General features: G+C 42.4%; 1 protein-coding gene across 1 annotated transcript in view; it reads right to left on the bottom strand.

Moving 5' to 3' along the window:
- Nucleotides 1–8,673: 8,673 nt before the first annotated feature.
- The window catches only part of UNC13A (unc-13 homolog A), a 5,702,976-nt gene continuing 5,686,605 nt past the window's right edge, over nucleotides 8,674–25,044 (bottom strand). Inside the window, exon 43 of the mRNA XM_044054109.1 lies at nucleotides 8,674–9,865. Coding sequence (XP_043910044.1) covers nucleotides 9,580–9,865 — 286 coding nt within the window. The 3' untranslated portion in view covers nucleotides 8,674–9,579. The remainder of the gene's footprint in view (nucleotides 9,866–25,044) is intronic.

Genomic DNA, 25,044 nt, shown 5'->3' with positions numbered 1-25,044 from the left:
GACCAATGCTTTGTATAAACATACACTTGAACACCCCTCTGCTCACTTCACATTCATTATCATAGATAGAATCACCTTACATAGACAAATGAAAGCAGGATGGCATAAGAAACTTAATGACATGGAGTATAAATAGATTATCAGGTTAGGGGGTCTTTTTAGACCAGGATTGAACACATTGGAACCAATTCAATAGGTTATAAATACATGTGTATTTCTATATTTATGTTACAATTTATTGGGCTACATTGATTTTTTTACCCATTATGTGTGGGTTTTATACGTTTAGATAATATATTTCAGCCATATATATATTGTGACATATATTTACAATGTCAGGTTATTGTTTGAGGTACAGTTGTCATAACCGTTTTATTTAATACATAAATCAGCAGTTTGATTATAGGTTTATGTCTGCCCAAATATTTTGATCATACATATGTACATTTACAATGCAATCTATTGAATTTTTGTCCAATTAACAAATGATTTTTTGTCCAAATAACAAATGGAATTTTGAATATGTGGGTTGAACTATGTGCACATTATGTTAAAATTTTCAATTTAGCCAATATAATGAATTTTTATTGGGTAATAGCTCTTTAAGAGAGGGACTATAAGTAGTGCTCACAAGGGTGATGTTTTACTATTTTTGGATATTGGGCATTGAAAAAGGCTAACATTAGCCGAAACCGGTCTGCTTATTCAGCATGGTTTTGACCTTTGCTGAAATTATTATTTATTGAAGCAATAAAATTATCTACATCCTTACAGCTGGTCCGTTTTGGTGTTTTTGGTATGGATGAGAAACCATATAATGCTCAGAAATTTGGAATCACTCAAATGCATTCACCATATCAACCTCTAGGGAATGTATATCTGCAACAAAGACAGAGGTGACACCTTTCAGTGCTTTCTCATTAGTTATGGTGATGCAAAGCATTGGACATGGTTGCTGGATCAGTTCAACAGCTCTGCAGACCTTCCAGTACTGATCCCGGTCAAATTCCCAGTCAGTTCTGTGGCAGAGAGAAATAAAGCCTGACTGTGACCTGAATGTCAGAAGATCTACTAGTGATGCAGGTACTGTAGGATGGGAATGAGAAACCAGTAGTGGCTTTACTAACCTTGGGGAGGAAGGGCAGCAGTCTATCCCACTGCAAAGTTGGCAGCTAAACTGGAAAGAGTTGCAAGGCATGCAGCACCATGAGCTGAGGATGTGCTTGGCTCTACCAATCTGCAACTGCAGAGAGTATGCCTTTGCATGACTTAGGGCAAGGTGTAGCAGGCCCTTCTGTCAACCATCAGTGGATGGGGTAAGGCCAGAAAAGGAAATGTACTCCTTATAGCTGCCTGGTTGATGGCCATACCATAAACAGCTCTTTCCACAGCAGGCCCTTCTGTCAACCATCAGCGGATGGGGTAAGGCCAGAAAAGGAAATGTACTCCTTATAGCTGCCTGGTTGATGGCCATGCCATAAACAGCTCTTTCCACAGTCACGAGGAATAAATGGGTAGTAGTGGCACCAGGTATGGGGAATAAAACAAGAATATATTAAAAAAAAAAAACAAAGGTTGCCATCTTGAATGTGAGTGGTTCAAGACAGACTTGGGTTGAAGGAGTACTTTTTCTCAGTGACAGTGGTAGAGTTCTGGAGTATATTTTTGAGGCAGTTCTACTCTTTCAAGTCATCGCATTTGCTTGAGCAAGGAAAGGATTGGTGTAGGTGGGATTGTCACAGCTGTACAAAGGCTATTTACAAAACTCATGCAGACTCAGCACCCCATGGGTCTTCTTCCTCCAATGGCATCCTTATGCATTTTATTTCATTTGTGACCATGGTAGCTATTGCTATCACAAACCTTGTGTATTTCCTGGGTCATGCCTGAAAAAGTTTTATGGACCATCTGATTTGCACAGGAAATGATTAACTTAAACTGAATAAATGGCATGTCATTCTTCATTATTGACTCTTGCCTAAAGTTTTACCTTCTTTGCTTCTTGTTGCTATCATTTTATAATTTCCAAGTGCTATAATGGTAAGGCTGGCTAAAGGAAAACTTAAGTTTTTTAGCCACAGTCACAAAAAATAAAGGTTCATATTAGTTTAATTCTCATAAGGCCCCACTTTCAGAAGAAAAAAATGTTTAACAGCCTTTTAGTTTTACAACCCTTTTCATAAATGTTGGTGAGTAATGGATCAGGGCTGGCTGGAATGTAAAATACCTGTGTACCAAAATCCATAGTGACTTAGAGAACGTGTAAGAACCCCTCCCCATCATATGAGATTCTGGAAGCCAGCACCACTATAGTAATGGGTGATCCCAATGGACTAATGTACGGGTTGGCAACCATATAATATAGAATGGTGCTGTACTTGGCAACTAAGCTAAGCCCCTTCCATTCAAACAGTTGTGACTATGCTAGCACTATCAAAAGTAAAATGAGAGAAAAAATGAACACCACCTTAACATGACAGGAAAATTTCTGTCAGCAGTAGAATTGATAAAACCTGCTGTCACACAAACTTGTTCCACCCCACAAAGTGATGCTGGTGAGCTGCCACCCAAAGCAGTTTGCATAGCACCATATCCCCTCTGGTGGCATGCCAAATGACCGCGATATCTTCATGAATCACAGTCACTGATAGCAGAGCACAGGACATACACAGATGTACTGTGCTGCACTGTTGTATAACACAGCACAACTAAGCACCTGTTAGCATGTGGGGATATGGCTGAATTAGGCATAGGAGTGAATCATACACCGTTGTGTACAGTACAATCCTGGGCACAGTTCATAGACACAAGGACTTTTGTAGCTCAACATTAGAGACCACAATCAGTGCCTGAATCACAATCCAAAATGGCAATATATTAAACTGAGCAAAGTACTTGTAAGATGAGTAGATACATGGGACTTGCCCCCTATTTTTTTAAATCTCATTATAGCCTAATAACATCTCCAGGCATTTCTGCAGTTATGTCTTACTGATGCTTCCAGGTATCAAATATTACTTGTTTATATTTGCATTTATTGTTCCAAAACATGCTATATAAAAGGTATTAGAATATTTCATTTTAAAGCTAACATTATGGCAAATACAACTGCACTGATATTTGACCTTTGCCTAGGGCCGATAGAGATACTGAATGTTATTAGTAAACTATTTATTTGTATTGTAATAATTTTCAAATTTCTCTAAATATCTCAACTTTATAATAATGACACAAACATAACTTTCTAGGCTATATAGCTCAGATCTGTGATGAAAATGCTGTCTGCAGTGTGTGTTTTGCTAGAATGGTTACTGCGATAGATGTTTATTCAACACTACACAATATCTATAGGGTTTATTGTAATTTATAAGATCCAGTTTAAGACCTAGAACTGAACGAATTTGGTTCTAGAGATATATGAGCATGTGTTTGAACTGTAAAGCAATAACTTCATTTTTTGAAAAGGCTCAGGCTCATACGCAATGGAATTTAGAGTACAAACTCAAAAGAGTTCAGTTGGAGGAAATGAGTTCTGGATAGTTTGTTTGCATAAACGCAGTGTTTGTTTGAGCACTTACCAATAGAGAAACCCTTTACATACTCAAAGAAAAAGCTATGTGTTGTATCTGAGGTGATGATTTTGGGAAGTAGGGACTCAAGGAGACATATTAGATCCACTGGAAAAGGCCACAAACCCCACAGTTAATTGAATTTTTTTGTCACTTTAGAAGTTAAATACATTTTAATCATGGAAAGGTGCAGTTATGGCTTGTTGCAAAGTTACATTTACAATGTAGTTGTGTTATATCCATCACTGGTACTCTACTTTCATAAGTGGCTATCAGCCTCTGAACCAGTATTAATATCCTAATGTCTTAGAAATTGCATACATTAAAAGTTACCAGCTGCAAGTCAGTGATTACACAACAGCTGTCTATCTAGCATGTAAAAACTCCAACGTATTACACAAAATTATTTCTATCACATTAAAAAGAGTTGGTTAATTTGCATACCACTACTCACGAAGCCAGATCTCAGCAGTATCAAAATCAGTTCATAGCATATAGTAATTGGAAATGTCACTTCAATATACCAAAAATATTCTTAGCTAAATCAGAAAGGTTATGGAACTATTCAGCAGCAGTTAAACCCTGCTAAAGGATTTTCCTTTTAACATCAGACAGAACACAAAACAAAGTCAAATGGTGCTCTTGTACTTGCAGTAAATTAATAATGATGGCAGTGGGGCTGCATCTACCTCGGTAGACATTAATACAGATTTTGAATCAGTACATTCAAAATCACCTAGACTAAGTACAAAGGAAATGGATTTGTTGAAGGTCCTAGTAATTTGATTTGGAATTAGCTAACAAATAGAATATTTCAGATTATGATTGCTTCTGGCTTAGCAATGGCTCCTTTACAAAAAGGTTACTCAGTTTCCTGTATTTGCAAATGTTCTAGCTTTTGACCTAACTTTGTACTCTGATTTGCTACTTTTGAAAGTGGCCAAAATCAGTACTGAAGTACAAACAGGCTTTATCTTAACGTACTAGAGTGAAAAATAAAAAAACTCCAACACTGTGTTCTTTAAATGTCCTATAAAGATTAAGGACACCCTAACTTATTTATGTATTCATTTACTGAATTAATTATTTTTGTTTTAATGAGGTAGAGCACTGATTAAATCTGACCATTTGCAGGATCAGCCCAGGTAACGTATACAGTAACATAAAACTAAAGGTATAACTAAGTTATAAGGTATAATGACATAATGTAAAAGATGTAAAAATCCACACATTTACAAAAAGTTTTAAAATGAAGTAGGATCAGCAGTATATCATGCATAGTACAGGTTTTATAGGTGAGGTAAATGTGGTCCAGTAAAAATAATGGACATATTCTATTGCAGTATGGAGAGAAATTCTAGCAGTGAAGGCAGTAGAAATTGTAGAATACTAACGGGGCAATAGAAGAGCTAATAATAGGTGAAGTGGGTATTGGATATTTAGGAGGGAATGGATAGGTCATATGGGGAAGCAATGGGTAAGAGTTTATATGTTGGAGAGGTGAGGAGATTCAGCAGCCAAAGTTCATATATCTCATTCACTAAATGTTTTATACTCATGAATATAAATGTTTGGGTATATAGTTTTATCTAACATTCAAACAGTATGCAAGTGCTTGCGTGAGCAATGTCCCAAGTCTATTGCTGAGTTGCATACTAACCTGGAAATCAGAAAAAAGTTGTGGATTAACTTCTTAATCTCCAAATTAGAAAATGCTGTCTTTGTCATCAGACTTAAGTCCTTCTGCAGTAATAATATGCTTCAGATGGCCACTGGTATGATATATAAATTTCTCTTTCCAAGACATTTGAACATCATTGTAAATTTGTATATAAAATTGTATGGCTCTCCATAACAGCTGTAGCCACTTAGTTAACTACAGTTATCCACTGCTATCACAAGACAAGGATGGCATATTCCTAATATGGCCCTCCCCTAGGATGCTAGTTGATAAAAAGACCTTTAGCCAACTCTCAACAGCTTGGAATCAAATTTACACTCATGAAAGGACTGAAAAGAATTATGGTGCACTTTGGTCCAATCTGCTAGGCCATTTAACCACTGCCCATTGCCTATAAATGTTTTGCTACAATAACAATGAATGACTGAAGTACTGTGCCTGGACTTGACTTTAAATTACCAGCTATTCAATGAGCTAGCTACCATTTAATTGTGCTTATCATGGTCAACAATACTACTTTTCATGAATTCCCTCCTTTTGACATATATTAACAATTGTTTCCATAAATACTGATTTTTTTTTATTGCTTATTAAGTACCTCTTCACTTGCTATATTTTTTCTTGCAAAAGTGCTTTATGCATTTTTATATCTGAATTGCCTCTTGGCTTGGAATGTTGTTGAAAAAGGGCACCGTGCCTTTAATTTTTTTTTTTTTTTTTGGTATACTAGCACACTTGTGAATTCCTGCAGTTTTGCTTTTTTGCTTCTTGTAACCCTGTTTTGATATGTACTATTTGTAGACTGTATTCGATGTCCCTGTTGTTTTGGTTCATAGGTTAGTACTAGGCTATCGGCCCTAGGGCCTATACAAGCCTAGCCATAACAATTCCCTGGCTGTTTCTTCCCACACTGTTTACTTCCCTGGACCCCTGTCTAGCAGGGTGACTGATATGAACCCCGGGGTGAATTTCCTTTCTCCCATCCAATTGTCAAGGTTCCTTTTGAAGAGGGCCAAAGAGGCACTCTGCTTGACATGCATGGGCAGTGTATTCCAGTGTCTGGGGAGTCTCTGGGTCAGGAACTTATCCCTCCAGCATGTTTGTTTATTGTGATGACAATGTTTAGATCCCTGGAGTGTGTGGCTCTGAGGGATTGGGATTTCTTTAAGTGTAGCATGTCTAACAGCTCTGGGTTTGACATGGCCTTGTATGTTAAGCAGAGATCACCTCTGAGTAGATGATATTTGACAGAGTATAGCTGGAGTTTTTTAAGGTGGTCAGTGTAGGTCATCTGCTTTAGGCCTGTGATTCTTTTAGTGAGGTATTTCTGCAGCCTTTCTAGCTGTTGCAGATGTCTTGAGAGGTACATACCAAATGGGGCGTTGTATTCTATAATGGGTCTAATGAGGGATGAGTACAGTGGGACAATGACCTCCTTTTTTCTGGATGAAAAGCCCTTAGTGATGAGGTGTGCCACATAGAAGGATTTCCTGACTTTTGTGGTGATGTGGTTATCGAAGGTGAGACCACTATCCACCTGTGTCCCCAAGTCTCTTATCACACTTTCGGTGTTTAGTGTACTGCCACCTATGTGGTAATTCACGGGCACATATTTTTTCTCAAAGGGGATAACTATACATTTCTTGGCATTGAGTTGAGCCCATGGCTCTGGCACCAAGCATCTGTTTCTGTAAGGCCCTTTTGTACAGTATCCACATCATTTGGGGATTCAGTAATGGTTCCCAGTTTGCAGTCATCTGTGAACTTTGTTAGCCAGAGTCCCTTAGTGTTGGCCTGTACGTCAGAGAAGTAGATGCCAAACGAGCGGTCCCAGGACTGAACCCTGAGGAACTCCACTTGTCTGGAGCTGGATTTGGAGTGAGCTACTTTTACAGTGTGGGTTCTGTCAGTATGCCAGTTGGCAACCCATCGAGTGCTATAGGGATTAATGCCCAGCTTAGTAAGTCTATCTGTGATTCCAGAGTGGAGGATGGTGTCAAAGGCCTTGGCGAGGTCCAGATAGGCTGTGTAGGGACCACCTTACACTTGTCCACAGCTCTGGAGACTGAGTGAAAGGGTCCACAGACCAATCTGTATAACTGGTAAACAAAGCAATGGACAGGAAAACTGATATCAGTCTCTCCTCTTTTAGTACATTTTGGTTAATGGCCTTTGTACTGTTCAGCAGTGGATTCCATTAACACCACTGATTCCATCTTGTGGGTCTGCCTGGGTTTTAACAACCTGAACCAGGCTACAATATATTAAATGTGCAAGAATATTGTTTTCGTTTTGTCTTACTGCAGTTGTTCGTATCACAAGGGATGACAGGTAAAAACAGCTGTCATAGCAGTTTGACAGCTTATCAAATAAATTGTGGGAGGTAGTAGAAAACATATTTCATATGACTAGGGAAATATCTGAACTGGGAAAATCAATCCCACCTACATCATTGCACTGCTGAGTTCCAGAGTTTCGGACAAGCAAACTGAGTAATACAAGCATCTGACTTGCTGAAGTAAAACTGGTCATGTAGATGCAGTTCAGATCATTTTCAATTTCTCATAAATGTATCTTTCTTTTTAATACTTTAACTATTCCTAAATACTGCTAATTGTATATTGAGCAAGGTGTATTACAGCTAAGTTTTTTTTATCAAATAATGACTTATGCAATTTGACATCTTAAATGTAACTGATAAGATTAATCTCATCAAAGCAATTCTGGTTTCAAGAAATAACTGTTCAGAACCCACTTGAAGCTTGAGATATTGCAGTCTGCCACAGACATCTGATAATTGCTCCTATGTAATACTAAAATGGATAATTTGATAATTCACTGTTGATAAAATTGCCTTATTAGTATTGTACCCTTTTTATTATGGATGCTTTGTGCCTATATTCAGTAAAAGAAATTTATAACAAATATATACCTGAACCATCTGCACTTGACCATTGACTATGCTAGATTTAATTTCAGTTTGTTAGAAAAATAAATAGACATGCAAACCCAATATTAGAATTTAAGCAATTTGAAAGTCTCTAGCTCTGTACATTAATTTAAGATCAGCATTTTCATGCATAGGGTCTGAAATATAAAACATTTGCTGAAAAATTACATTATACCACTGTCTGGCAAAAAATGGATTTCTCACAGCCTTGGACACAACCTCCATTTTCAAAGTTTCATTTATAATGTATTTGTTAGCTAATGATACAAGTAATTAAAGATGGCTGCTACTTTTTTTTTTTTAATCTTGCCCATCAGGATTACTTGCAAACATTGACTCTGTACTGCAGTCAGATTAGTAAAGGTCAGCTGTACTGTGGTACTGAATTGTGTTGTAAAAAGCATGACTCTGGAATGAAAATCAGAAGAGGAAAAATATAGCATGAAGAAGTAAAATAAGACCAGACACCTTTATGTTTTGCTCAGAAAGAAAAAGAAAAAAATATATATATTGCTAGCAAAAGTACATGGTGACTAACATATACTGCCGTTTTAAAATGTGCAAATGTTTGGAAATCCCTCCTTCAGAGGGCCAAGTGACACTAATAACTGCCTTTTTATTATGGTCTTTCTTTATCAGCCATTAAGATACCACGTTAGAGGTTTTCATGTTTATAATGACATCACTGCATGTAGAAGCAGGAAAAAATCACTGGTATTTAGATTTTTATGTTTAAAGAAATCAAAAATGATGAATGATCATTTAAAGATTTGATGTTTCTTTACAAATCTTCACAGTACTTGATTATGGCTGCTTGATTTGTGCCTCTGTGGAAGTGCAGCAGGAATACAGCAGTGCCAAAACTATACATTTTGCCAACTGCTAAAATGCTGTTGCAAGCTCAAAAACTAAAAGTGGTTACATTAGTAAAAACATGATTTAACAGTTACTTTCAATAGCAGCACATTATTTCAGAGTATTTTTAAACATCACAATGGGTGTTGGCAGTCAAATACTATAGTAAAGTGAAGACCCACTGCAAAATTCAAAAAAAGAAAAATCCCTTCCAAATCCCATGTACACAAACTGACAGGACTATTACCCTCCACTTTTTTGGTTGTATCAGTTGTTATATGACTGTTCTTTCAAGTGCAAACTAAAGTTATAGAAACAAGCAGACATGGTCTTACAACAGTTTTTCCAGTCACACAAAAAAGCAGCAGTCTTCAATCCTCCCTGTCTCTACAGACATATCAAGAAGCTGACTTGTTCTCAGTAAAGAGTATGGCTTTTACATGAGTTGAAAATGTAATTTTTGCTTAATAAGAAAAAAAAGTAATAAAGACTAAGAGTCCTATATGTGTGCAGCCCCTTTCCTTTTAAGTAGTTTCTTCAGCTGACCTTGTATCAGATTTTAGTTTGACAAACTCCTTGGCAACTTCATCATTGTTCCTTTGGGAAAGGATACGGAGGACAGTGAGCCCTGTTTCATCCATGTGAATGCGACGGCCTAGGGGCAACCAGCATGCACAGCTGCCCCTTTGCACAATGTCCTTCAACTGCAAAACAGCTATTCCCACAGTCCTGTCTTCCCTGGCAAAACAGTAGTCCTTCACGCAGATCTGTAGCTCATAGCATTCTGGTCCTGTCTCATTGCTAAGCGTACTGTTTGGAGCAAAATAAAGAAAACAAAAAGGTTAGAACATAATGTGTATCTTACTTTATAGTGTTTATGTTCTTTATTACTGGTAAGTTATCTTTTTCAGTTCCTCCAGCTTTTTCTCTCTCATATCTGTTATCTCCATTGCAAGTACCAAATGTACATTAACCTCTTTATTGCTGACAATTTCCAGAAAGAATGTAGCCCTATTACTGTTGTCTTTGGCTATTTTGGTCCCAATGTGTAAATGACTGTTTAGCCAAAGTTATTTGTAGCTAACTTTAAGTGAATATTTGGATGATTATTTATACAATATCCTTTGCCTGTGTTGCTAACTTTAAATACAAATGAGTACTCTTAAAACTGTGTTCCTTGCTTCATAGTCAAAGGAATATCCTTAAAATGTGTTTCTAGCTTCGCATGCTTCATGTACATTTTTAATGAAAACTAATTATAATGCAATTGTATACCATAATATTTTACAAGGAATGATAATGTCACATTTATACAGAAATACATTTTTTAGGTCTAAAGCTTCACCAACACAATATATTTATGAAAATGACGGTCTTTATTTTTGTTACTATGGAAAAAATGATAGCTATAATGTTTTAAAAAAAACACTGTAAATGTTGCAGTTATTTTCTAAAGTACAGCTGTATAATTGGAAGTTATGTACCTACCATAACGTTCCATGTTAGTTGTCTTCTCTCGCCTTCTTTCTTGCTGGATGGGTTCGGAGCCGATCCTCGGCTCCGACTCGGCACTTGCTAAGCTCGAGAGTCACTTTTACCAGCTCGAGGCAGCCCCATATCCCATGATGCAAGGCGGCAATTACCCAGATCTCGTTTGGTATCTAGAGGAAAAATTGCCTATAAAAACTTTCCACTAAGGAAAGAGAAACCAACTAACGTAAAAAGGCTGTAAGGGAAACCAGGTAATCAAGGACAAGAACTATCTGGTGTCCAAGGAAGAAGAATCTTCCAGAGAAAAAGGGAAGATCAAGGTCTGTCCAGGCTAGGGGACAGGAGGGAGGGATGCAAGAAAGAAGGCGAGAGAAGACAATTAACATGGAACGTTATGGTAGGTACATAACTTCTAAATGTTAAGTTGTCAATCTCGCCTTCATTCTTGCTGGATGGGACCGCGTCCCTAGCACCTCTATCCTGGGTGGCTCAATGGAACAGACTCTTGAGAACAGTGGAACCAAAGCTTGCCTTGTCCCTGGAGGCCAAATCCAATTTGTAATGAGAAACGAAGGTATGAGGAGTGGCCCAAGTGGCCACTGCACAAATAGTATCTAAGGGCAGCCTAGCCTGAAAAGCTGTAGAAGTGGCTAGACCTCTTGTGGAATGAGCTTTAGGTTTTGAGTTCAGCTGTTTGCCCCTAAGCTGATAAATGTCAGAAATGGTGGAAGATAGACATCTGGATAAGGTCACTTTAGAAACAGGGAGACCTTTTTTATTTTCAGCATAAGAAAGGAAGAGCTGATCGGACTTCCTAAATTGCTTTGTTCTGTCCAAGTAATATCTGAGTTGGCGATGAACATCTAGGTAATGCAATTTTTGTTCCGCCCTGTTAGAATAATTTGGAAAAAATACAGGGAGATCAATGGATTGGTTTAAATTCGTCTTAGAAGCAACCTTGGGCAAAAAGGATGGATTGGTTCTCAAGGATACTCTGTCTTTGTGGAAGACCAAATAAGGGGGATGAACACAGAGGGCATGAAGTTCAGACACTCTTCTAGCCGAGGTAATAGCGACTAGAAAAGGAGTCTTCCAAGAAAGAATGAATTTAATGAACATGAAGCAGCCGGTTCAAAAGGGGGAAGTATCAAGGATGTCAGCACTAAATTTAGGTCCCACTGTGGTGGAGGATCTCTAACAGGGGGTTTAAGAAGGAACACTCCTTTGAGAAAGGCTTTACAAAGTTTGTGGGACATAATGTTGTGGTCTGCAAACCCGACATGAAAATTCGAGATTGCAGCCAACTGAACTTTGACTGTGGAAGACGAAGAACTGAGTGAAAAATTTCCGCTAGGAAATCCAAGACCGACTGAATAGGGGCAGTAAAGGGGTCTATGTTCTTAGATTTTGCCCAAAAGGAGAAGCATTTCCACTTGCTAGTGTAAATTCTCCTGGTAGAGGACTTAAGAGAAGCTATGGGGTTAGAGATCATAGGAAGCCTGGCTAAGGAAGGAAGTGGAGCAACCAAGCTGTGAGGTTGAGGGAAGGAACGGACCGGTGCAGTTGACCCGACTGGTAGGTCAGAAGATCTGGAACTGGGTCCAGATGCCAAGGCTGCACCAAAAGATGGTGATGAAGGAACGGGAACCAAATTTGTTGAGGCCAGTGAGGGGCAATGAGAATCATTTTGGCTCTCAAGACGGTAGCTTTCTGGAGTACTTGTGGTATCAAAGGAAAGGGAGGAAAGGCATAAAGGAGTCCCCGAGGCCAATCTTGGGTAAGAGCGTCTCTGGGGGGATGGCCCGGAAGTGGAAAGAGAGAGAAGAAGTCTGGGCATTTGCTGTTTTGGGGTGTAGCAAAAAGATCGCAGCATGGGTGGCCCCACTTCTGAAAAATCTCCTCCACAATGGATTGCTTGAGAGACCACTCGTGAGGCATGAGAATAGCTCTGCTCAATCTTTCCGCTATTATGTTGTTTTTTCCCGGGGATATGCGTTGCTACCAGAAACCGATGAGAGGAGATTGCCCATTGCCAAAGTCTGAGAGCTTCTCGACATAAGGGATAGGACTTGGTTCCGCCCTGCTTGTTGATGTACCACACGACGGACATGTCCGTGTGAACTGCAATAGTCCCTAAAGGAAGAAAGTCGTGGAGGGCTTGCAACGTTAAAAGCACTGCTCTCATCTCTAGGACATTTATGTGCAGGTGGTATTCAAACGGTTGCCACGTGCCATGAACCATCCTGCCCTGATAATGCCCCCCCCCACCTGATCAGGGAGGCATCCGAAGTGACCGTGGCTACCAGGGCCGGAGGAACAAATGGTCTGCCCTGATGAACTAGAGGAGAGGAAATCCACCAGGATACATGGTTCTTGCAGGTTTGTGTCACCAGAATCTTGTGACGCATAGGAAGCTGCTGGAAGGACCATTGGGTGAACAACATCCACTGTAGGAGACGCATGTAAAAGTGCGCCAGAGGAAGTAATGTGATGGCAGCTTCCATGAAGCCCAACACTTTCAGGACCAACCTGGCTTGTACCCTTTTTCTGGATAGGATGATCCGAACGTGGTTTTGGATATCTAGGATTCTTTGACTTGTTAGATTTGCTGACATCCGAGTAGTGTCTAGATTTGCGCCTATAAAGGTAATAGATTGGCAGGGCGACAAGGAAGACTTTTCGAAGTTGACTGAAATTCCTAAGTGACCGCAGAGACGTAGTGTGTAATCTCTGGCTTGGAGAAGTTGATGCCTGGTGGTGGCTGAGAGGAGCCAGTCGTCGAGATACGGAAACACCTGGAATCCTTGATGTCTCAGGTGAGCCGTGACCACTGCCATGCATTTGGTGAACACTCTGGGGGCTGTAGTGAGGCCAAAGGGCAGGGCTCTGAATTGAAAATGACTGGTCCCCAGCCGAAAGCGGAGAAAACTTCTGGAGCGTCTGTGAATCTTTATATGATAGTATGCATCCTGAAGGTCTATGGAGCACATCCAGTTGTCTTTGCCCAGAAAGAGCAAAAATGATTGAAGTGTGACCATCCGAAATCTTGTCTTTTTGACAGACTTGTTGAGCCTGCTGAGGTCTAATATTCGTCTCCAGTCTCCCATCTTTTGGGGGACCAAAAAGAACCTTGAGTAGATTCCGGATTCTAAATGATCTTTTGGTACTGGCTGGATGGCTCTTTTCCTTAGAAGCTTTGACACCTCTAATCTTGCAATTTCCCTTAGACCGGGTGGTACGTCTGGAAGGAAACCTTTTTGAGGGAAGGGGCTTTCCTCGAAAGGAATCTTGTAACCCTCGGATATGATCGACTGTACCCATTTGTCTTGAGAGAGGGAAAGCCAGGCTTCTGGGTACCGCGACAATCTTCCCCCGACTGCCTCCAAGGGTGGGCAGTCAGGCAACACCTCAGGGATGCTGGAAGGGCTTGTCAGAGAGAGGCTGTCTGGAACCCTGGTTCTGCGGACCCCCTCTGCCCCTAGGGCGGCGTCTGTTATTATTACCCCCTCTGCCTCTGGGGGTAAACTGACCACGTGCGTCAGGCATGACTCCTTGTGATTTCCGGAACCACATTTTCCCTCCCTTCTGACCTTTGGGGTAAGGTCTAGAAGGAGTGGAGAAACGGACTCCTATGGCAGAAAGAGTCTTGCCATCCTGCTCGCACCTGGTCAAAGTGTCCTTCACCTGAGGGCCAAACAACGTTGTCCCATCAAAGGGAGAGTTTGTGAAGGACGCCTTAAAGGGGTCTGCAAAATTACAGAGCCGCATCCAGGACTGACGTCTGAGGGCCACTCCTGTGCCTGCAGCTCTACTCGCCCCATTGGCTGCATAAGAAATGAGCCGCATGGAGGAGTTGGTTATGGAATTTAGGATTCCCATCTGAGAGGCGATCTTTTCTTGAGCCCCTGCTGCTGACTGATCCTGTACTACTTCACCTAGTTCTTTGAGGATGTCTCTCTGAAGTCTGGTGAAGTGACACAAATAATTCAGCGAGCGCATAGCAAAGGTCGCTGAGGAAAACATCCGCTTGCCATACCTGTCCATGGTCCTAGACTCCTTGTTAGGAGGATGGACTGGCACGGAAGGATCTGCAAGTTCCTTCTTAGTGGCAGCCACCACCATGGCATCAACCGGGACACCCTTAGTAAGAAACTGCTTCTCAGCGGGGGCCGTGATAAACTTTGAAGGTCTCCTGGGGACTGGTTCCACTGAATCAGGAGATGCCCACGCCTTTCGAGCTATGACTTCCATAAGGGGGTCGAAAGGCGGAGACACCCAGGAGGTGGAGGGTCGAGATCCAAAAGCCTCCAGGTATACCGATTCATCCTCGGAGGGATTAATGGAGGGCCAGTTCCCCCTCTGTTTCAGGAGTTCAAAGATGTCTGAAAAGGAGACATCCTCAGAGGGAGATCTTGGGGACCCCTCCGACTCATCTAAATCGGTATCTGATGATGTAGACTCAGGGGAGTCTAAATGCTTCCTCTTGCAGGTCCTCTTACGTGGGGGTTCACCTGAAGGATCAGGAGAAACCTCGGAAGAGGAAGTCCTTCCCAGTGGGGAAACCTGGGGCAATGGATCTCTGGGTCCAGGAGCAAGAGAGCGGGAAGAGGCATCTACAGGCACCGTAGAGGGAGGAGCTAAAGGAACCGACTGCTGGCTAAGCTCTGGGGCTAGCACACTCCTCATCACCTCGAAGGCTCCCCTTCCAGAGAGGGCCGAGAGATCCCACTCCGAAGAAACAGGGATCCCTGGTCCCACCAAATGGGAAGGCTCCGAAGCAGATGTTGGGGCCGAGCTCACCAAGGCCGAAGCCCCGAGAGGGAGAACGGGGTCGGACAAGGGTCCGATGCCACTCGCCCCCTCGGAACCGACCAGGGAAGCCCGACGCCCGGATCCTTCCAAGGAAGGTCTCAAGGAGGAGATAGGAGTCGAGGACGACGGAGCCGAAAGGTGTGGTATCAGCTCTGAAGCAGCAGCAGTCACAGTACCAATAATCTTCGGCTCCGAACTCTGTAGGAGAGTCAAAGGAGGAATTTCAGGGGGGTGTAGAATAGCTGACGTCTGATGAGATGGGCTATGGAGCATCTGGGCTAGTGCCTGTGACTTTAATAGCCTACTTACCACTCTCTCTAAGTCATGGTCTGAGAGCCTGGAAGACCTCGATGATCGGCTCCGATGGCTCCGCTCCGAAAGCAAGGGAGAGGCTGGAGCCGAGTGTATAGATTCCAAAGAAGGAGATCTAGACCTCTTCTTGGACGGAGCCATCGGAGCCGAAGAACATTCGGCTCCGAGAGGAGACAAAGATATCTTGGCTCCAGCCGGAGCCGAGACATGCTTTGACGCTAGGGTGTCGGCTCCAGACGGAGCCGACAGGTGCCGAAGCCAAGGTATTGGCGCCGATCGGCGCTGGCACAGAAGCTTCCAACAAGGAAGGATCGGCTCCGGATGGAGCCGATGTCGACTCCGGCGGAGTCGGAACCAAGACCACAGACTTGGACACTGAAGCCTGGGTCTTGGGAGGCTTAGAGGGCTTCCCCGAGCCAACCTTAGCTGGGGAGCTCTCTGGTTTAAGAAGACCCCTGAGGATCATCTTATTTCTACGTTCCTGCAGGCCTCTCTGTCTAAAAGAATGACATATAGCACAGGAGTCCTGCAGGTGTAGGGGTCCCAGGCAATAAATACAAGAAGTGTGACCGTCTGTCAGAGACATCTTCTGACAGCACGAGTCACACTTCTTGAAACCTGAGACCCTAGTATCTTTGGACATGTCTCGGTCCTAAAACACTCTCACACACCAGTCAGTCCAAACAAAGACACTAACAACTAAAAAATTATTAATAACTAACAAAATTAGTTATTATATTACAGTGACACAACACACACACACCTGAGGGAAATCCTGACAGGAACTGTGAGGGTGAGAAAGGCCTAAGGCCCGAAAAACTGAAACTAAGAGAACTAAGGGAAAAGGGGTATGGAGCTAAGTGAGCAAAGTACACTGAAGGATATGAAGACTAAAGGACTAAAATTTAGGGTTTTGAGACACCTAAAACCTGACAAATCGCAAGAAAAATATCACTTACCAGGAGCTGGTAAAAAGGATGACCTCATTAGCGAAGCGGCAAACGAAATCTGGGTAATTACTGCCTTGCATCATGGGATATGGGGCTGCCTCGAGCTGGTAAAAGTGACTCTCGAGCTTAGCAAGTGCCGAGTCGGAGCCGAGGATCGGCTCCGAACCCATCCAGCAAGAATGAAGGCGAGATTGACAACTTAACATGTAAATTTACCATAACAGAAAATGTTTTAATCGGTCACAGTTGCAGTAGCCCAAACTATTTGGGTCATAACCTGCCTAGGATAAGACTACTGTACAGCTTTGAAAGCATCAGGGCACCATCCATGCACCGTAACTTCCAGGGGCTTGAGCAGGGAGACATAAAAGGCAGTTCAGAGCTTTTTACCACAAGAAAGGTGGCTACAGCCCTGAAAGAAAGACTGCTAGGAATGGACAAGCAATAATAAAGCATATGTAACTATATGCACAAGTGTATACACATCTGCACCCTGGAAATACATCAAAAACAAAACAAAGGGGATGGCTACTGAAACAGTGATCTATTAAAACATCTACTGTTATGGTATATTTGCTTACATAACTGCACCCTATTCAGCATAGTGTTCACTGTTGCAGTAGCCCAAGGTATTTGGGTCGATTACCACAGCTTAAGAACATATAAGGAAGAAGAAGAAAATATAGATGGTTGTAAATTAAAGTGGAAGGAGGTACTGACAAAATGGGTGAGAGTTTGAGAAGTAATAAGAGAACAGGATTTTGGATGTATATTGTGTTACAAGTTTCTGTGTTGCCCATACCTTACTTGGATAGAAGGGTGTTTCTCTGTTTACATGTGAGAGAGGAGAGCTTTGAGCAGCCTATCTGTCCCTAGAGGAGTGGTTTCAGCCCAGAAGTTAGTAGTTTATTGGCCATTTTGGGCTAATTTCTATCTCTTTCACTTTCCTGCTATAAAAAACGCATTTGTGCAGTTTTTGCATTTGTATTCCGCTCAGCAAGTGCCTTCCAGGTGTTTTGCAGAGTATACAGCAGCAGAGAGACAAAGGAGTGACTTTGGAGTGATTAAGTATAATTTTTATGCTTTTCTTGCTGTCTTAACTAATTCCGCCAAAAATGCCAGGTTTTTTTAGCAAATCTGTGGTTTAAAAAGTTTGTTATTGCTACTGAGCGTTTTTTCTGGCTATACTACTCAGAAATAGCTCCTCATGGTCCTGCAGAGTGGTGCTAGCAGCAGAGAACTGAGAAAAGCGACTACTTTCCTGATCTAAGTATTTTTTTGCTGTTTTTACCTGAGAGACCTTCTTTTTCTTACTTTGAACAAGTTTAAACTGCTTTATTACCTGTTTTTTGCATTGTTCATTATCTGCACTTAAAATTACATTTGGTGGAAAGTTTGTTTGTTAAATTTAACTGTTGAGGCTACCCACTAAAGTGAGCTAGCCTGTGTAAGTGATTTATTACTGTTTTTCCTGCATTTCTGTGTACATTTTAACCTAAAAAACAAACAAAAAAACAAAAAAAAATCCTTGTTTTCCCGCCTTTCTCGACTAGCTTAGACCAGTATAAAGGCTTTGCTGTATTCTGGACTGTGGTGTAGTTCCTGTGTTGTCCATTGCCTTACTTGGATAGAAGAAAGTTTCTTTGCTCACCAGTGGGAGTGGGGAGCCTTGAGCAGCCTATCTGTCCCTGAAGGAGTGACCTCAGCACAAGAGCTTGTAGTAATTGGTCATTTTGGACCATTTCCAGCTCTTTTGAAGTTCCCTGTTTAAAATCTGCGTTTGCGTGGCTGTGCACATAGCGCAGCGCTGGTTAAACAGGCTTAAACTATTCCTGGCTCCGCCAAGTCTGCACTTCAGTTTTTCCCTTAAGAAAGCTCTACTTTCAACAAAATCAGTCTATTCGCTTTATCATAAGCCAAGCACTTGCTCCTAAAACTTTTCTTTTAAGTGAGGCACCCTTAAACTAACGTAAGCACTACATCCACCTACAACCCGTGCTAATACCCACTTCCCTTCAATGTCCTCTCTCTGACCCAGTTACACATCACCCCCTTATACTATTCTGGCATGTCGAGTGGTGTATTACTGGCATCCTCTCCAGTTCAGCTGGTTAATCTGGTAATCCTGAGACAATGTTACGATTGTCTCATGTACACAGACAACCCTCTCCTCCTCCCAACAAACACGTGAGAGATGCAACTATATAGCCAAACTGGAGGCTGAACTCTCTCAACACAGGACTAGCAAGACCAGACAGGAGGAGAAGGTAACCACACACACAACAAACCCAGTCTCACATAAACCAACAACAACTGCAAACCAAACACACAATAACACAAAGACATACTCGGAGGCTCTAATAAAAAACTTACCAAAACAACAGAGGCTGCCAAAGCAGACATCCAAGAAAACACCACCTCAAAACTCTGCACATGCAACACATAGTACACAAAGTCAGTGTGCCAAACAATCCCAGCCCTTAAGGTGAAACACCATGCCTGATACACTAGTAATAGGTGACTCTATAGTCAAACACACTGACGTCCCACTTACCAGGCTGAACAAAGAGAGGGTAATGGTGAGCTGCCTTTCAGGAGCTAGGATCCACCACATAACACAAGCACTCGGGTCACACCAAAGCAAGTACAAATATGACTCCATCATTGTCCATGCCGGCGTGAATGACCTGAGACGTACCTCCTTGGACAACATGAAAAGAGACATAGAGGAGCTCTCTGATTATGTAGCCCAGGCCGGTATGACTCTGACCCTAAGCAGCATCTTGCCCTCACCAAGAATGATGCCACAATACAAAGACAAGATGATCAGCTTTAATAATTGGCTCAATTACTGGTGTCCTTCTAGGGGGATCCAATGTCTGTCTGCTTGGAATGACATGCTGGACAAGCCACGCTGCTTCACAAGACCGGCTTGCACCTGTCACCACTGGGCTTCCGGATATTGGCTAAGGCTCTTGCCACCCCCATAGTGCCTTTTTTAGGCAAGGCTCAAAAGACAAACCCACCACCTTAGAAAACAATAAAGGAAAAAAAACTAAGAGTAATGCTGCTCAATGCCAGAAGCCTAAATCTCAAGATGCAGGCTCTTGAAGTATGGAGAGCTTCGATGTCTGTGCAGTAACTGAAACCTGGTTCAAGGCTCCTGAGAGCACCCCAGCCCTACCAGGTTTATACCTCGTATCATGCATTTCGGCCCCAAAACCTGGGCCAAACCACAAAAGGAGGGGGAGTGTCCATATTCATTAAAGACACCCACACCTCCAGGTTAGTGGCAACGCATGAAGCATCGGAGACCATCCATGTACAACTAACCATAGGCAAAACTGCTATACAACTTGTAGCATACTACAGACCACCCTCTCAATCTCAGGAACTCCATTCAGCCTTCCTGAAGACACTGGAGGATATGAATGTCTCACCAAATACCATCATATTGGGAGACTTCAACTACCCAAACATAGACTGGGTGCATTACTCAAGCCCCAACACCCTAGCCAAAAGGTTCCTGGAATTCACCAACTCAAATGCGATGGAACAACTAGTCACCTCCCCCACAAGGGGAAATAATATACTTGACCTGATCATCACAAACATGGGGACAAAATGCTCAACACCAGAAGTATACCCCTCACTAGTGAGATCAGACCATAAACCTAATAACCCTAGATATTCATATCCCACCTCCACCCCCAGCACAAAAGACCACAGTGAGAAACTTCTCAAAATTCGACTTTACATGCCTTAGGACTGAAATGGTATCCTTCAAGCCCCCTGGGCCAGTGGAAACCACATCCCACACTGCTGAATCCTTCACAAATGCTTTCTACGGGCATCTCCAAGAATGCATGGATCATGCAATCCCACATCAAACCAAGACCCTTTTCACCAAAGGCAGGCATCCTATCTGGTGGACCCCAGCCATAAACAAACTTTATAACAAGAGAAGGAAGCTACTGCAAGACAGAGCAAAATCCTATAAAGGGAAGGCATCCCTGATCAGCACTAGCAAAAAACTACGTTCGCTAATAAAATCATCAAAGGCCAACTTCGAGAGAAAAATCGCTAAGGACACTAAAGATAATCACAAGGCCTTCTTCAGTTATGTTAGAAACCTGGGTGGAAACCCTCAGATATGCGCAGTTAGTTCATAACGGCAAAAAATACACTGAACCCACAGATATTGCCAACATACTGGCAGACAGGTTCAGTGCAAATTTCTCCCCTCCCTCTTCCCCCAAAAGACGAAATAAATATCTCAGCTGAATGCAACCTCCCTGAAATCTCAGATGTCCAGGTGAGAGCTGCCCTCAGCAAAGCTAAAAATACAGCATCCATGGGACCTGATGGTGTCCCGGGTTGCGTGCTACGTAAACTCCTAGAGGAGCTATACCCACACATAAGAATGCTGTTTAATCTTAGCCTTGCTACAGGATACATCCCTGAACACCGGCGTACAGCTACAGTGGTCCCACTCCACAAAGGTGGCCCCTCTACAGACCCTGGAAACTACCGCCCCATAAGCTTGACCAGCCTGGTCTGCAAAGCTATGGAAAGGATCATTATGGAACTCATAAACAAAGACATCAGGGACCTACAGACAATTGACCCTACCCAGTTCGGCTTTGTAAAAGGCAGATCCTGTCTTTTAAACCTGGTGGACTTTTCTGAAACAGTCACTAGAGCCATCGATGAAGGCAAAGCAGTTCATACAGCTTACCTGGATCTGGCAAAAGCCTTCGACACAATACCCCACTCAGGCATCATAGACAAGCTCAACAGCTTAAATGTAAACCTGTTTGTCACAAGATGGGTTGCAAACTGGCTAAAGGACAGAACCCACAAAGTTAGAGTAGCTGGAGCTATGTCAGACTGTAAGCCAGTCACAAGTGGAGTCCCACAGGGCTCTGTCTTGGGACCCCTCTTGTTCGGCATTTATTTCTCAGATGTGCAGGCAAACACAGGGGGGTTGTGGCTGACAAAGTTCGCAGACGACTGCAAACTAGGCGCCATAGTCGATACACCAGCTGACACATGCATCCTCCAGAAGGGCCTCAGAGAAACAGACGACTGGTGCCAGAGTCATGGCCTTAAACTAAATGCCAAAAAATGTATAGTCATCCCCTTTGGAAAAAACAAAGTACCCACAAATTACCACATAGGTGGTAATCCATTAAGTACGGAAAAAGTAATCAGAGACCTGGGGACCCAAGTTGACAGTGACCTCTCATTTGACACCCACGTCGCCAAAGTGGTTAGAAAGACCTTCTATCTTGCCCACCTTATCATGAAGGGATTCACATCCAGATCAAAGGATGTCATTGTAACCTTATATTTCTCCCTTATCAGGCCTATGATTGAGTACAGTGCCCCATTTGGTATGTACCTCACCCGGCACCTGCAGCAGCTGGAGAGACCCCAAAAGTACCTTACCAAGAGGATCAAGGGTCTCCAGCATATGTCATATGCTGCCAGACTGAAAAAGCTCCAGCTCTATTCAGTAGCATACGGCCTGCTCAGAGGTGATCAGTGCCTTACGTACAAGGCCATGTCCCATTCAGAATTAATGGACATGCTCCACCTCAAAAAATCCAAATCCATCAGAGCCACGAGAGCTAAAGATCTAAACCTCAGCACAAATATGAATAGGACATGCTGGAGGGACAGATTCATAACCCAGAGGCTTCCCGCACTCTGGACCAGGATACCTGTCCATGTTAGGCAGAGCCCCTCACTGGGTCTCTTCAAGAGAAATCTGGACAAATGGATGGGTGATTGTAGGTTTACCCCGGGGGTCATCTCTGTGTCATTGCTAGATAGAGGCACAGTAAACTAAATTTAATTTAAATTGTACACTTTTGTATCATTACATGGGGTGGCGAAAGCCACATACACTTTGGCTAGGCTTATAAATGCCCTAGGGCAGATAGCCTAGTACTATACTATGAAACTATATTGTACTTATTTGTTGACTGCACTTGAATTAAGTAATTTTTGTGTTTAAATAATCTGTTTAACTGTTGTAGGCTACACACTAAAGTGCAATAGCCTTTTCTATGCATTTAAAGTGTTGTTTTGATTGTATCTACTCTATTTTCTGAAAACAAAACAAAAAAAAAAAACTTGTTACCCGCCTTTATGAACTAGTATAGTCCAGTTTTCAGGTTACAGCTGAATCCAGGGCTCAGTTACAAGTTTCTGTGTTGCCCATACCTTACTTGGATAGAAGAAAGTTTCTCTGTTCACCTGTGAGAGAGGGGAGCTTTGAGCAGCCTATCTGTCCCTGGAGGAGTGGTTTCAGCCCAGAAGTTAGTAGTTTATTGGCCATTTAGGGCTAATTTTGATTGTTTTATATATATATATATATATATATATATATATATATATATACATACATATATATATATATATATATACATACACACTTTTTCACGCCTTTCTGAACTAGTATAGTCCAGTTTTCAGGTTATTGCTGAATCCAGGGCTGCGTTACAAGTTTCTGTGTTGCCCATACCTTACTTGGATAGAAGGAAGTTTCTCTGTTTACCTGTGAGAGAGGGGAGCTTTGAGCAGTCTATCTGTCCCTGGAGGAGTAGTTTCAGTCCAGAAGTTAGTAGTTTATTGGCCATTTTTGGTTAATTTCTCTCTTTCACTTCCCTGCTATAAAAACCGCATTTGTGTGGTTTTGTGCACCGGGCAGCGCCGTTTAGCTAGAGTTAAACTATTCTCGGCTCCACGAAGACTACTCTTCAATTTTTCCCTTGGAACTAGACAAACCTTCAACTTTAGCACTCAAACCATTCATTTCACAGTCAGAGCTTAAAACTCATAGCAAGTACTAATTAACCCTAGCACTAGACCCTCCCTATACTGTCCAGAAGGACAAGGCTCTCTATTTGTCCCCACCAGCCAATCAGAAAAACAGCTTAGTCTACCTATTCAGGCATGTCCAAAGGGCAGTTTCCGGTGTACTCTCCAGTCCAACTGGTGAATCTGGGCATTTTGAAGCAATGTTACAACTGCTTCATGTACACAGGCAACCCTCTCCTCCAACCACCAAACACTAATATATGCGAGAGATGCAATTATACAGCCAAACTGGAGGCAAAGCTCTCTCAACCCAAGGCTGGAACTGACAGTCAAGAGGAGAAGGGTAATACTTGCAACGCACCACCAGTCTCACACAGACCTAATAAACCAACACTGGCAAATAACACACATGAATACATGAAAACATACTTGGAGGCTCTAAATAAAAATCTGCAAAAGCAACAGAGACCTCCAAAGCAGACATCCAAGCAACCTCCACATCCCATCACCAACCATGAAACACAAACTTCACATAATCAGTGTGCCACGCAGTCACAGCCCTTAACACAAAATAACATACCCAACACACTAGTAATAGGTGACTCTATAGTCAGGCACACTGATGTCCCACTAACTAGGCTGGACAAGCAGAAGGTTACAGTTAGCTGCCTGTCAGGTGCCAGGATCCCTGACACAACACAAGCACTCAGGTCACTCCAGAACAAGTACAAATACAACTCTGTCATTATCCATGTTGGTATGAATGACCTGAGACGTACCTCCCTGGACTACATGATAAGAGACATGGAAGAGCTCTCTGATCATGTAGCCCAGGCCGGTATGACCCTGAGTAGCATCCTGCTCTCACCAAGAATAATGCCATGGTATATAGAAAAAATGATCAATTTCAACAATTGGCTAAGTTTCTGGTGTCATTCAAAGGGGATCCAGTATCTGTCCACCTGGGATGACAGGCTCGAAAAGCCATGTTGCTTCGCAAGAGATGGCTTGCACCCATCACCCTTAGGCTTTTGAATACTGGCCAAGGCTCTTGCCACCCCCATAGTGCCTTTTTTAGGCAAGGCTCAAAAGACAAATCCACCACCATAAATAGCACAAGTAACCAAAAACTGAGGGTAATGCTACTCAACGCCAGAAGTCTAAACCTCAAAATGCACACACTCGAGGCACTCCTCAGTATGGAGAACATTGACATCTGTGCAGTAACAGAAGCCTGGTTTAAGGCTTCTGAGAGCACCCCAGCACTACAAGGCTATAACTCATACCATACCTTTCGGCCACAGCACCAGGACCGAAACACAAAAGGTGGGGTTGTATCCATATTCATCAAGGATACCCACACCTCCAGGTTAGTGGTGCAGCACAATGCATCACAGATCATCCATGTGCAACTAACAATGGGCAAAACTGCAATCCAAATTGTAGCTTGCTACAGATCACCCACCATGGCCCAGGACCCCCATCCCGCATTTCTGGAGATACTGGGAAATATGAAGGTCCTACCAAACTCCCTAATACTGGGTGATTTCAATTACCCAAACATAAACTGGGAGAGCTACTCAAGTACTAACTCCC

This window comes from Protopterus annectens, chromosome 13.part0, assembly GCF_019279795.1.
Source record: "Protopterus annectens isolate FY-2018-M chromosome 13.part0, PAN1.0, whole genome shotgun sequence".
NCBI lineage: Eukaryota > Metazoa > Chordata > Ceratodontiformes > Protopteridae > Protopterus > Protopterus annectens.
Note: the sequence above shows the minus strand (reverse complement) of the source record. Positions and strands in the feature narration are given on the sequence as shown.